Source organism: Pan paniscus, chromosome 17, assembly GCF_029289425.2.
Source record: "Pan paniscus chromosome 17, NHGRI_mPanPan1-v2.0_pri, whole genome shotgun sequence".
NCBI lineage: Eukaryota > Metazoa > Chordata > Mammalia > Primates > Hominidae > Pan > Pan paniscus.
The window spans coordinates 64,140,791-64,154,544 of NC_073266.2; the positions used below are offsets into that span (position 1 = coordinate 64,140,791).

At 47.6% G+C, this 13,754-nt stretch overlaps 1 protein-coding gene and 1 pseudogene across 3 annotated transcripts in view; one reads left to right on the forward strand and one right to left on the reverse strand.

Annotated features, from left to right (window-relative positions):
* The window catches only part of ST8SIA5 (ST8 alpha-N-acetyl-neuraminide alpha-2,8-sialyltransferase 5), a 104,445-nt gene that overhangs the window by 59,133 nt on the left and 31,558 nt on the right, over positions 1–13,754 (reverse strand). The window contains exon 2 of one of the 3 annotated variants that reach the window (XM_003830188.6): positions 2,628–2,735. The exons of the other annotated variants lie outside the window; for them this stretch is intronic. Coding sequence (XP_003830236.1) covers positions 2,628–2,735 — 108 coding nt within the window. The remainder of the gene's footprint in view (positions 1–2,627; positions 2,736–13,754) is intronic. 3 annotated transcript variants of the gene reach the window in all.
* Positions 2,743–11,456, forward strand: LOC117976785 (small ribosomal subunit protein eS21-like; annotated as a pseudogene).

Consider the following 13,754-nt stretch of genomic DNA (forward strand, 5'->3'; position numbering starts at 1 on the left):
AAATAACTGGTTGTACCACACTTCAACACCACACAACTATAGATAGCAAAACATGGCATGCACTGAATTATTCAATACGTGAATAATACCATGAAGCTCATCCCATCTTCCAGATTTGGAGAGTTGTTAATTGGGACAATGTACGTCGTGTCCTCGTTAGGTCCTCCCCCAAGCTCTGCACATCTGCTGCCAGGAGCTGTCCTGCCCATTTTAAAGAAGGCAGAAGCTGCTCACACGCCAGGGTAAAAACTCCAGTTCCATTCTAACTACGTTAACCATTATTTCCCACATGTGGGGACTCTACATACTGCAGTCCTTCAACTAGGGGGGTACTTCGGGGTCAACTAGAAATGGAGATTTGAAATTGGAATTGTCCCAGGAAAATGTGGGAGCTGTGGTCATGCCATTTATTCTGTGACTAAGGAAATTCTTGCTCAAATGGGAGCGCTCCAGAAGGAAGTCAACTCAGCTGCTAACAATGTTGCATCAAAGGCACCTGAATTCCAAAACCAACTTGACAGAGGTCAGCTGTGTCTCTGACCCTGAAGGCTCCCAGCTGATAGGAAAGAGGAAGCTGGCCCAGATCATGGAGAGAGGGGCAGAGAAAATAAAGGGCAAGAGGAGTGAGAAAGGGAGTAGGGAAGCAAGGACGTGGAGGAGAGAGGGAGGCAATGGGGAGGGAGAAAGGAAGGATGGCCAAAAACAGGTAACAGGAAGAAAGGCAGAGGAGAACACAGGTGCAGTGAGGGGTATGAGAAGTTACAGGTGAAACCGCGGAAAGAGGAAGGAAAGACAAAAGATGCTGGCAGCAGGAAAAGTTAGGAATGGAGCCCATGCAATGACAATGGTTTCAGCCACTGCCTGGAGACATCTGCCAAGAAACAGCTCCCTAGGGGCCCGTCTGTCCGCCTTGCTCACTTGACTCGCCTTTCTATCTTTCTCTTTCTTTCTTTTCTTTCTTTCTCTTTCTTTCTTTCTCTCTCTTCTTTCCTTCCTTCCTTTCTTTCTTTTCTTTCTTTCTCTCTTCTTTTCTTTTTCTTTCTTTCTTTCTTTCTCTCTCTCTTCTTTCCTTCCTTTCTCTTTCTTTCTTTCTTTCTTTCTTTCTCTCTCTCTTTCTTTTTTTTGACAGGGTTTCACTCTGTCACTCAGGCTGGAGTGCAGTGGCACAATCTGAGCTCACTGCAGCCTCTGCCTCCCAGGTTCAAGCTGTTCTCCCGCCTCAGCCTCCTGAGTAGCTGGGATTACAGGCATGTGCCACCACACACGGCTAATTTTTGTATTTTTAGTACAGATGGGGTTTCACCATGTTGGCCAGGCTGGTCTCAAACTCCTGACCTCAAGTGATCCACCCGCCTTGGCCTCCCAAAGTGCTGGGATTACAGGCATGAGCCACTATGCTTGGCCTTGACTCGCATTTTCTACCCCAAACCTCTTGAAGAACTCTCCCAGGAGTCCAGTAGGGAGGTACACACTTGCTGACTTACCTAGACTGCTCACCACCTGGGAGGCAGGGCCGCTTAGCAGACAGGCCAGCATGGGAGGCTCAGCTTCCCAGGACAAGCATGGGCCCCCACCTTACCCGTGATGTCCAGAGCTCCCTCTGCACTTCCATGGAAAGAACTGTGGTCCCAAAGGCCAGCATAAGACCCTCCAGCCCAGGCCACAGCGTGCGACCATCCCCACACCCTCGGGCATGTCTGTGGACATTTGCTTGACTGGTTTCTGACATCAGAATCTCATCTTTCTCAAAGCATTGAATAAAAACATACATATCAGGGGTCCTTGAAAAACCCATTACTTCTCTGCAGGGTCAATTTAATGTTTGTGTGTCAAAATCACCAGCAACAAAAATGCAAGCCTCTCTCTCAGGGAAACGGACGTGAGAGTTACCCCCTCCTTAAAAATACAAAAATTAAGAAACCAAACAGCTTAATCAGCCCCTGGGAGTGCTTAGCTGGCAGGTTCCAGTCATACCCAGCTCCCAGCAGAGACAGTATCCTGCCTTATCTGCAAAAATTCTCCACAATACCCTCCCTGCAATGAGTGTGCTCAGCCTGAGAATATTCCATTTTTATTCATTCAACAAATATTACTGATCAAGAGGAAATAGCCACATGATGGGGCGCATAGCAAATCTCAGCACCACCTTGATGGAAATGGTTCTGCTCCAGCCAAGGGCAACCTCCCCTGTGGGCAGGGCAGGGAGTACCTGGGCAAGGGACTTCAGAGAAGCAGGGAACACCCACCTGACACCCGCTTCTTGATGCCACCCACCCACACACACCTACACACGCTTGCTGGCTGATATCCGAAATCCCTGCAGCAGGGACAGAGCTTTGGCCCCCACCCCTAAATGGAGGTTTGAGACCAAGACTCCCCACCCTACCCCCCGATAGAAGGGGCCAGTGAATCCCTGCTTGGTTGTGGTTGGGTCCTATGCCTCACCCTTCAAATTCATTCACCTTCAAGTTAAAGGAACCAGGTGGGATACCAAAGTGCAGGGAGTTTCGAGCCACTGCAACAAGACCTGCTTCTTCCACCCTAGGAAGTGGACAATGTGGCAGGGGCTGCAGGGCCACCCCGGGTTGGGCTTCCCCCATTCCCTGGCCTTTTGCCGGGGTCTGTACCTGGAGCTGGAGTCACTGCCGCTCTGCACTGCTGGATCATCCGTGACATTAAAGAGCCCCGTCCAATTGGTCAGCTGGTCACCACTCTGCCAACCAAACTGGAGGCCTCTGGCAAGAAAACGAGGCAGTCGGTACTCATGCTCATTTGCTGGGTTAAGCCTGCCTACCAGAGAGCCACATTCTGTTGCTGTGCCCAAGTGACACATTGCCTTGGTCATGCAATTAAAGGAGGCGATGGTACTGACTCCAACCATGAGGATGGTGATCATAAACCACAGCCCTCTACAGTGCTCTCTGCGGTTCTGCATCCATCCCCTCATTCCATCTGTACCAGCAGGGCTAAGAGCACACATTTCACACACAGGGACGTTGCGACTTCGCGAGACAAAGGTTGCAGAGCTCTTCTACCTCTTATACCGTGCCATCCCTCAATTCCTGCCTCCAGTTAAACCAAAAGAGCGCCAGCACCACATTTTGTCCTCCTCAAAAGCCAGACACACTTCAGAGCTTTTAATAAAATCTACAGTATTCCAGCACACAAGGATACCACTTTTGGTTCAAGATGTGCACTCAGCACATGTTTATCTCCACTCCTTCCCCAACCCTCACTAAAATGACAGCAAAGGGATAAATACAGACATGCATGTCAGGAGAAGGCCATAGAAGGGGCCAGCAATAACATGCTGGATGATGAAAAGCACAAGGTCATGGACCTCCACCAGACAGTGGACATCTTACTTCCTGCAAAAAGCAGATCTACTCGCAGTGAACAACTCAGGAAGGCTCAGGAATGGAAGGTCCCCAGGGCCAGCGAAGGTGGGAGTGCACAATGGAGCTAAGAGCAGCATTGTTTGAAGTCTGCACAAAAAGCAGTCAGACAACCCTCTCCCCAACGCCCTGTGAATTCCCATACCAGGCCCTCTTCCCAAGCCCAGGCAGCCTGGCCACTCCACCTGCCCACCTCACAGATGTCAGGAGATTGCTTTCTGGGGAAACTGACTCACAGGAGTTCTGCGCTCTTTTCTCTTATCAGAGACTCTGCATTGAAAACAGTGGATGTGCCTGAAAGTCTGCTTACTGAGTGCACCTGGCTTCTGAATGCTTGGGTCACACACCCTGCCTTCCAGGTTTGCTGAGGGATGGGTTTCTCAGGAGGGAAACTGATCCGCTCAAAAGAAACAGATATGGAGGAAAGGGTTGGTGCCCGCTTAATTGCCCCAGGGCAGGCTTTCTCAGCCTGGCACTATGGCATCTGGGGTTGGCTACTTCATTGTTGTGGGACTGTCCTGTGCATTATAGGATGCTGAGCAACATCCCTGCTCTCTACCACTAGATGCCAGCAGCATTGTACCCTGGACCCTCCTGTTGCAGCAATCAAAAATGTCTCCAGACATTGCCAATGTCTACTGGGGGCAAAATTGCCCCAGTTGAGAATCGCTGTCTATAACAATCCACAGAGCTTCCAAGAAACCTTCTAGTGACTGGCTGGCCCTTAAATATAAACAAGCTATTAAGACCATCATCATGTGAAGAAAACTTTAACGGTCAGAGAACAAAACAAAACAAAATAAAACAGAACAGCTTTCTCTGCTCATGCCCAGTGTGGTCTCAATATGCAGAACAATGCCAGTGAGTTCATAAACCTGTACCTCCCATGGAAATGCTCCACCAGCAACCATTGGTGCCAAGGACCATGGGTCCATGCAAAAGGACATGGGCGAGATTGACAAGGTTACGGGCAGGTTTAACGACCAGTTTAAAACCTATGTTATCCAGAGGGCCATTCGCAGGATGGGTGAGTCAGATTATTCCATTCTCCGATTGGCCAAAGCCAACAGCATCGCCTCAGAAAGAACTTTTGACTGGACAGAATCATGGATGTGGAATATTTCTCTAAATAAATAGTGAGGCCAGGCTTGATGGCTCATGCCTATAATCCCAGCACTTTGGGAGGCCAAGGTGAGTGGATCACCTGAGCTCAGGAGTTTGAGGCCAGATTAGACAACATGGTGAAACCCCATCTCTACAAAAAATACAAAAATTAGCTGGGCATGGTGGCACTTGCCTGTAGTCCCAGCTACTTGGGAGGTTAAGGCGGGAGAATCCCTTGATCCTGGGAGGTGGAGGTTGAAGTGAGCCGAGATCACACTACTGCACTCTAGCCTGAGCAAGAGAGTGAGACCCTGTCTTGAATGAATGAATGAATGGATGGATGAATGAATAAATAGTGAAACACTTAAAAACAGAATGCAGGGGGAAAAAGACAAATGAAAAAAGCAGAAGGCCAAGCGTAGTGGCTCATGCCTGTAATCCCAGCACTTTGGAAGGCCGAGGCAGGCGGACTGCCTGAGGTCGGGAGTTTGAGACCAGCCTGGCCAGCATGGTGAAACCCTGTCTCTACTAAAAATACAAAAATTAGCCGGGCATGGTGGCAGGTGCCTGTAATCCCAGCTACTCAGGAGGCTGAGGCAGGAGAATCGCTTGAACCTGGGAGGTGAAGGTTGCAGTGAGCTGAGATCGTGCCATTGCACTCCAGCCTGGGTGACAAGAACAAAACTCCATCTAAAAAAAAAAAAAGAAAAAAGCAGAATTTTTTTTCAATAAAACCCTTAATAATAAATAGCCTCTAAGCTAAGGGAATGGGGCAGCAGATGGTTACTGGAGCTGGGAACTGATCCATCCATATCTCCACTAATAGGCTGAGTACCTGAGTCTCTGCACCTCTCAAGGCCTCTGTTCCCATCTTTCAAGAGGACTGTCTCAGTTGCCTTCAAAGTCTTTGACTGCAAGTATCACAGATCTGAGCCTTCTTCTATGATGCCCACGCACCTCCCTCTTCAGAAGTCTAGCTCACCTCCTACGTGTGTGTCAGCTTAGTCTCCCAGCCAGACCCTGGGCTGAGGAGGCTCCTTGGGGCCCTGCCAGCAGCTCTCTGCTGCACACATGAAGTGCTCCAGCGATGCTTTGCTGAGTGACAGTAGACCCTGTTCTCATACTCTTCAGGCTCCACAGCAGTGGGGAGCTCAGAGGAAAAGGTACAACTCACAGGGCAGAGGCCAAAGCCAAAGCAAAATGCCTGTCCAGTTCTTAGTCCATTCAAAAAACAGAAGTGCTCCGGTCTGGTTCTGATTCAATAGTTATTCATTTATCCATTTATTTATTTATTGAAGTGGTTGTTTCCTTTCAAAGAGATCACCAAGGTATTTCTTGGAGAAAATTTGGGTTTGGTTTATTCAGAAGAGAGACACTTTGAGCACCTATTATGAACCCGGCCCTTTACATAAATGGTCTCAATTCCTACAAACGCCTCATGCAGAAAATCTCATGATCGGGCCAAGCATGGTGGCTCACACCTGTAATCCCAGAACTTGGGGAAACCGAGGTGGGTGGATCACTTGAGGTCAGGAGTTCGAGACCAGCCTAGCCAACATGGTGAAACCCCCATGTCTACTAAATATACAAAAATTAGCTGGGCATGGTGGTGCGTGCCTGTAATCACAGCTACTCTGGGAGGCTGAGGCATGAGAATCACTTGAACCCGGGAGGCAGAGATTGCAGTGAGGAGAGATCATGCCACTGCACTCCAGCCTGGGTGACAGAGCAAGACGAAAGTAAGGAAGAAAGAGAGAAAGGGAGAGAGGAAGGAAGGAAGGAAGGAAGGAAGGAAGGAAGGAAGGAAGGAAGGAAGGAAGGAAGGAAAAGACAGAGAAAGAAAGGAAGGAAGAAAATCTCATTATCTCCATTTACAGCTGATGAAATATGCAGCTTAGAGAGGTTTAGTAGCCTGCCCAAGTAACAAGTAGCTAAGCTAAGATTTAAACCGAGGGCTAACTCTAAATGCTTCTACTCCTAAAAGCCTTTACCAAACAGCCTAGAGGCCAAGAAAACAGTAATATTTCCACCCGAGATTTTGCAAACTAGTTAGTTCACAAACATATCAAATCAATGTCCAGCCCAGGAGTCTGCTATGAAACTCATGGGTCCTTAAAAAATAGTCTAACCAGCTAGACTTCTTCCCACAGCATGCATGAAGGGTCAGCTAGCCAGCCACACTGTCATCCTCCTACCCATGGTGAGACCCCATGTCCCTTCACATGGCAGTCCCCTCCCAGGACTACAGAAGCGAGGGACTACTGAGCAGAAAATATGATGACTTAGCAAGACACTCATTATTAAATGGCGCGGGTGGGGGGGAACAAGCTACAAAAGGAGATACCCAATAGTAGTTCCATTTCTGTAAGGTTTTATACCAGAAAGCTGGTTACTTTTGTAGGTGGAATTAAAGTTTATTTTTTCTTTTAGTTTAGCAATGTTTACTCATTTACCTCAAAAAAACCTAACTGCATAATTTTCAAAACCAATGTATTATATAATTTAAATTCCATTCCTGAGCTAAGGATAGGATCTATTATTAGTCAAAGAAACCCATGAGGAAGGTGTGTGGAGGTATAAAGGAAGATGACAAAATGAAAAAACATTTCATGGCTGGGCACAGTGGCTTATGCCTGTAATCCCAGCACTTTGGTAGGCCATGGTGGGAGGATCACTTGAGGTCAGGAGTTTGAGACCAGCCTGACCAACATGGTGAAACCCCATCTCTACTTAAAAAAAAAAAATATATATATATATATCCGGGAATGGTGGTGCACACCTGTAGTCCCAGCTACTTGGGAGGCTGAGACAGGAGAATTGCTTGAACCTGGGAGGCAGAGGCTGCAGTGAGCTGAGATTGTGCCACTGCACTCCAGCCTGGGTGACTGAGTGAGACTCTGTCTCAAAAATAATAATTAAATAAAATAAATTTGTAAAAAAATTTAAAAAATAAAACATTTTATTCACTCATTCATTTATACAACATTTGTTGAGCATCTAATATGCATTAGGAACTGGTAGTTGCTGGGCCAAGTAACAGCAAAGAGCAAACGCTTGTTTCCAAAATGCTCACCATAAAATTGAGATAATTACACTAACACACATGGAAATATTAGCAAACAAGATAGGGCAAAATCAAGTGCTTAAATGGAGTGCTGTAACTGTTTTTTTATGTCTAATTTATTTTTTCAAAAAGAAAAGATTTGAAGTAAATATGGCAGGATGTTAATATTTAACACTGCTAATTCTCAGTCATGACTGCATGAATGTTTGTTATATTGTTCTCCATATTCTTTTGTAGTCTATAATTCTATAATAAAAATACACGTTAAAATAATTTTTAAGGCCAGGCACAGTGGCTCGCGCCTGTAATCCCAGCACTTTGGGAGGTGAAGGCGGGTGGATCATGAGGTCAGGAGTTCAAGACCAACCTGACCAAGATGGTGGAACCCCATCTCTACTAAAAATACAAAAAAATTAGCCCAGTGTGGTGGCGCATGCCTGTAATCTCAGCTACTCAGGAGGCTGAGGCAGAGTATTGCTTGAACCCGGGAGGCGGAGGTTGCAGTGAGTCAAGATCACACCACTGCACTGGGCAAACAGAGCGAGACTCCATCTCAAAAAACAAACAAACAAACAACAACAACAACAAAAAACAAGTGCTTAACTGTGCTAAACTCGTAATCACTAACAAGGCCTTAGAGTAGCCAAGGGCAGCTTCCTGGACTCAGTCAGCCTTGCAGAATCTTTCCACCTTGCAGGTTAAGCTAGAATTGAACACAGCCTTGAACCTAAGGAAACAGAACATATAAGAATTATGTAAACTGATTTATTCAAGACTGGATTCAGATATTTAGAGGCCTCAAGCACTGAAAAGTGTGTGGTGCCACCTCACGCCCATACTTACTCAAAAGTTATGTGCCTGTTAAAATAAAAATAGCTCTGTCTGGATTTTCTGATTATGAAATCTGGGATATGTTTATGGAGGCTCAGCTTTTCTCTGTTGTGTGGTTATTGCTGACAACCTGGCTCAGCCAGGTCCCTGGTTGTGTAACCCACAGCCATGTAACTTAGCCCCTTGCTCTCATGGCAATGAATCCTACAGCCATCAGAGGATGGGGAAAGCTGCCCATGCTTCCCTGAGCCAACTACCAGGGCAATTTCAGGACAGAAGGCAAAATCACATCTCAGAGAAGCAATTTAAAAGCAGGTGGAACTACCTCCATTAATAATACCCTCCAAATATTGTAAGGCATTATCTTATTAAAATTTTTGCCAATGGATTAAAATATATATATGTTCCAGGCACTGTGACAGATTTACATGTTATTTCAAATCCTCCCAAAAGCCTATAGGTGGGCATTAGTATCATCATTTCACAGATGAGGAAACTGAACCTAGGGAGATTAGATTTACAACCTGCCCAGATATTGTGAAGAGGAGAGAAAGTATTCAAGCCCAAGCCCAGCGTCAGGGCCCATGTTTCTTCCTTCTCTCCTTTAACCCCATGTTCTCATGCTCTTTTTTGGGGAAAAAAAGACTTTTCCATTGTCCAATATTTTTAATATTGTTTGAGCTGCTGCCATTGCTGTGGACTGTTTAATGATGAAGTCTATATAAAACAAACCATGCATGGGTGTGGTGGCTCATGCCTGTAAGCATTTTGGGAGGCCGAGGCAGGAGGATCACAAGGTCAAGGGATCGAGACTATCCTGGCCAACATGGTGAAACCCCATCTCTACTAAAAATACAAAAATTAGCTGGGTGTGGAGGCATGAGCCTGTAGTCCCAGCTACTCAGGAAGCTGAGGCAGGAGAATCGCTTGAACCCAGGAGGCAGAGGTTGCAGTGAGCTGAGATCACACCACTGCACTCCAGCCTGGTGATAGAGCGAGACTCCATCTCAAAAAAAAAAAAAACTATAGAGTATTATAAAATGAAGAGGCTGAACAAAATCATCTTTGAGATCCTTTCCCATTTTGATTGAAGTGCCAAAGTTACAGAATTTCTGGCACTGGAGGAGGCCAGTGGAGGCAATTTTGTGGGGGACACAGGAAGGGGAGGAAGTGGCACATGCGTAGCTCTCCATTCACAGTGTGTGGGCTCCTGCACAATCTGCCTTCGCATATGGTAGGCCTGGGGCCAAGCATCCGCGAGTGCCCACTCAGATGCTGGAATCTCCAGGGTGGTTGAACCAAAAGAGGCTGAATCTATGGGGCACAGGGCACTTGGCACTGTGGACTTGGGTTCCCCACAGAAGCCCCACCCCTGATGCCAGAGCCCAGGACCCCATGTGCTGACTGCTCAACCCAGTGGGGCACAGCGTGCAGCCCAGGTCACCAAGAGACTGGCCATGTGCTCAAGACAAAATGCAACTGAACCCATCCTTGCAAACCACCTCCAAGAGCCTCCTGCTTCAGGCTGAGGCCCCCGCAGGCTCTGGAGAGTGAGACTGAAGCCACTGTCATTGCTCTGCTCTGTTTTTCAGCTCAGTAGAGGACAGGAAGGCAGCTGCTTCCTAGATGGTCTCCTAGGTCTTCATGCCTTCCCTGTCCAACGGCCTGAACACTGCCATCAGAGTGAGCTTCCTAAGGAGTATCCCAATAGCACCACTTGCCTATTCCAGAACCTTCCAAGACTGCCCATGACCCAAAGGACAGGATCAGACCCTCAACTCAGTGCTCCAGCAGTGGCCCTGCAGTTTCACTTGCACCCCTCTGCAAACCTCAGCTTTTTAAGCCACTATTGTGCTCCCACAATCATCCTGCGCCCCACCTGCCTCAATGTCCCTCAACCTCCAACGTCCAGCTCAAGCACCACCACTTCCCTGAGGCCCTTCTTGACCACTCTGGCCCAGCCCACCAGGCCATCCCACCTTGGAACCAAGTCAGCACTTACTCTCCAACCCCCTATACCTTCTCATCCTGCCTGACTCAGCGGTCACCTCTGCCTGTCTATCTGTGAGTTCTGTCACCCCTACATAATTATGGTCCTTCCTAGGGAAGAAACTAGACTTTATATCTAAAAGTGAGCCCCAAATTGTCTTTCTCAAAGTCCTTAAGCAACCAGAGTGGGGAAAGGGGGCCAGGGGTGGGTGCCTTGAGGTTCTAGAACTATGGGATCCTGAACTCCACCCTCCCCAGAGGTCTCCTTAGGAAAATTGGAACAGGAGGGTCTTACCAGCCCTGGGAAAGAGGAAGAAACAGAGAGAGGGGAGGCCAGCCAGAAACACATGCCAGACTGCTTGTTGAGTCCAACCCTCCTGGGGCAGGCAAAGGGGCTGCAGCCATAGAGGTGTTAGAGGTGTTGCCAGGCAAACTCCCACCCAAGAGACAAGTTTTACAGTGGATAATCCAGAGCTAGGAAGGGGCACCAGGCAGGGAGGGGTATCACTTGAAGGGCCACAGGGGCTGTCCCCTGTCCCTAAAGTATCTTACCCATTAACCTGTCACTAAGACTCCAAAAGAATGACAGTGTTGCGACCAACAATTACAAACGGACTTCTTCAGTGTTAGGAGATACTGCTGCTGCCCTCAAGAACTGACAGTCTGGTTTTAACTGTTATTTGGGAAATGACCACCTTGCACAGGTGGGGTCCTCGGAAGAGTCCAGAGGTTAGGGGGTGGTGAGAGGACAGAAAATGCAGTGAACTGGAGGAGGCCAGGCCAGGGCTCTACTAAGAACTGCAGCACTAATCCCAGAAATTGTTAGTTCTCAGTGAGGGGCAAATAGCTCCAATTGCTAAACAGCCTTTGGCAGGATTTCAGGCAGAAGTGCCAGTTTGATGAGGGAGAAGGTTCTGGATAAGAAGGTGTTATCAGTGCCTCTCCATCAGTCACAAACCTGCAGCTGCCATGTTCCTTTAAAGGTGTTAACACCAGCCCCATAAGTGGCCACTTTCTTCAGAGCTTCAATAGCCATCCAAGCAGATGACTCACAGGCAATGCTTGCCTCTAGAGATTCTTGGATGGGGGGCTCGCATTCCACCATTCACTAGCAGTGTGACTCTCAGCATTGAACCTCTTGAAGTCTCAGTTTTCTCATCCGTCAAAGGGGATGAATAATCCTCAACCTAAGGATATAAACAGTCTACAAAAGCAGACATATAAATGCTAACATGCATATAAAGGATTTTATATCTAATATACACAATTAAAATGTATTTAACCCAATGTTTGCATAAAGAAAAGATAATGGAGTGGTTGATGGACAAGGTGAGAAGTCTTCCTTTCCATTTGTACACACTTTTGTAACTTTTGATTTTATACATGCTTGCATTACTTTTTCAAAAAATAAACAAAAGCAGGCCCAGCACTTTGGGAGGCCAAGGCAGGGGGATAGCTTGAGCTCAGGAGTTTGAGACCAGCCTAGGCAACATAGTGAGAGCCTGTCTCTATCAAAAAATCAAAAAATTAGAGCTTAGGAGGCTGCATCAGGAAAATCATTTGAGCACAGGAGGTTGAGGCTGCAATTAGTCATGATCACACCACTGCACTCTAGCCTGGGTGACAGGGCAAGATGCTGTCTCAAAAAATAAAAATAAAAGTAAATAAGCAAAAGTAGGCTGGGCACAGGAGCTAATACCTGTAATTCCAGTGCTTTGGGAGGCTGAAGTGGGAGGATTGCCTGAGACCCAGAGTTAAAGGCTGCACTGAGCTATGATTGTGCTACTGCACTACAGCCTGGATGACAGAGCAACAACACCCTGCGTCTAAAAAAGAAAAAAGAAACAACAACACAGATGGTCACCCCAACTACCAAGTGAAGTGAAGATGAACTATGTGTGACAAATGGCTCTGTCAACTACGTGAGCGCTAGTTGTTTATCCGGAGAAGATGCAGGTAGCGGGCTGTAGCTGCCTGGTTATGTCAAGGGGGAGATTTCTTTCTGTCTTTGCAGTCTCTTAGCAGATTGCCTGTGATGAGCACTACGTTCTGATTTAATGCTTATTCAATAGTAAAAACATTTTATTTCTCTACCAAAAGAAAAAGAAAAAGGCCTTTTGGTAACTCTTTTGGCGTTGCACAAACAGGAGGGATGGTAGCGACGATGATGGCTGGTATTAACACAAAAATGAAAAATAAGGAAAACAAAACAGGGGCAGTTGTTTCATGCTGAGAATGTCATGCCTTTCTCCTGAGTAACTGCTACTACCCATACCCCTCGGGGAACTAGAGGTCACCGATCACCGGGCTCAGGGCCCCTTCACCTCCCTCTTGCCCCAGCAGAGAGCCCAGGCCCCTGTGGAGGGCGAGGACTCCAAGGATCAGCAGCCAGAGGGGCTGCAGCCACTGATCTGAAAGCCCTTCCTGACCCAAGTCTTGACCAAGAACAAAGCCAAATCCACTTCTCCTTAAAACAACTCAGTCTTAAGCCAACAGCCACCCCAGAACAGACGCCCTTACCTTCCTGACGGATCCCATCCTGGCCAGGGGAGGGCCCTGCTCATCCTATGACCATCATCTCTAAAGTTAGGGATGGCACCATAACATGCACACTTTCGCTCAAGAAGCTCTCCTTAGAGAGCTCCTCTATGCTCTTCTTGGACCTTTTAGAGCATCACGCACCCTGGGTAAAACAGCCAATAAAAGTACAACCGCACATTAATCATTTATATTTCTACAAAGTGCTTCACTTCTACCAGGGAGCAAATTCAAACCTGGGCATGTGGGGCCCAGACAGAGAACGAGCAAAGCGAAGGCAACAAGAACAGGGGAGGGTGTCTGTGCTGCCCGAGTTGTGGGAAGACAGGCCTCGGGTTGCCACTTTGCTCATTTGTCCAAGAGGGGCAGGAAGTCCAGGCTTTTATTTTTCATTTCCCAGTTCTTAAAGGTTGCCAATGAATCCAAACTTGAAACACTGTGCAGACCAAATACGACACGCTGTAGGCTGCAGACCACCCATTGGCAGCCCCTGAGTTGCGGCATCTTGCTCCATCCTGACCCCAGTCCTGCGAGGGAGAGAGGTAGAGTGCACCATCAGCAATCACAGCTGAGGAAACAGGCATAGAGTGGGAAGTTAGCTCAAGCCACCTGGGGGCAAAGATAGGCCTGGAACCCAGGAGTCCTGACTCCCAGTTCAGGCCTCTCAGCACCCAAGGTCTGGACCCTGTCCCGGGAGTCAGTTGCACACAGCACACATTGGGGTCTTCCCATATTGGGGTGCTGGGTCAGTGACCTCAGCCTTCTGGCCTCATGCACAACACACCTGTTCACCTTTACTGCCATCCTCACACTGGCCCAGGTGAGCGCATTCC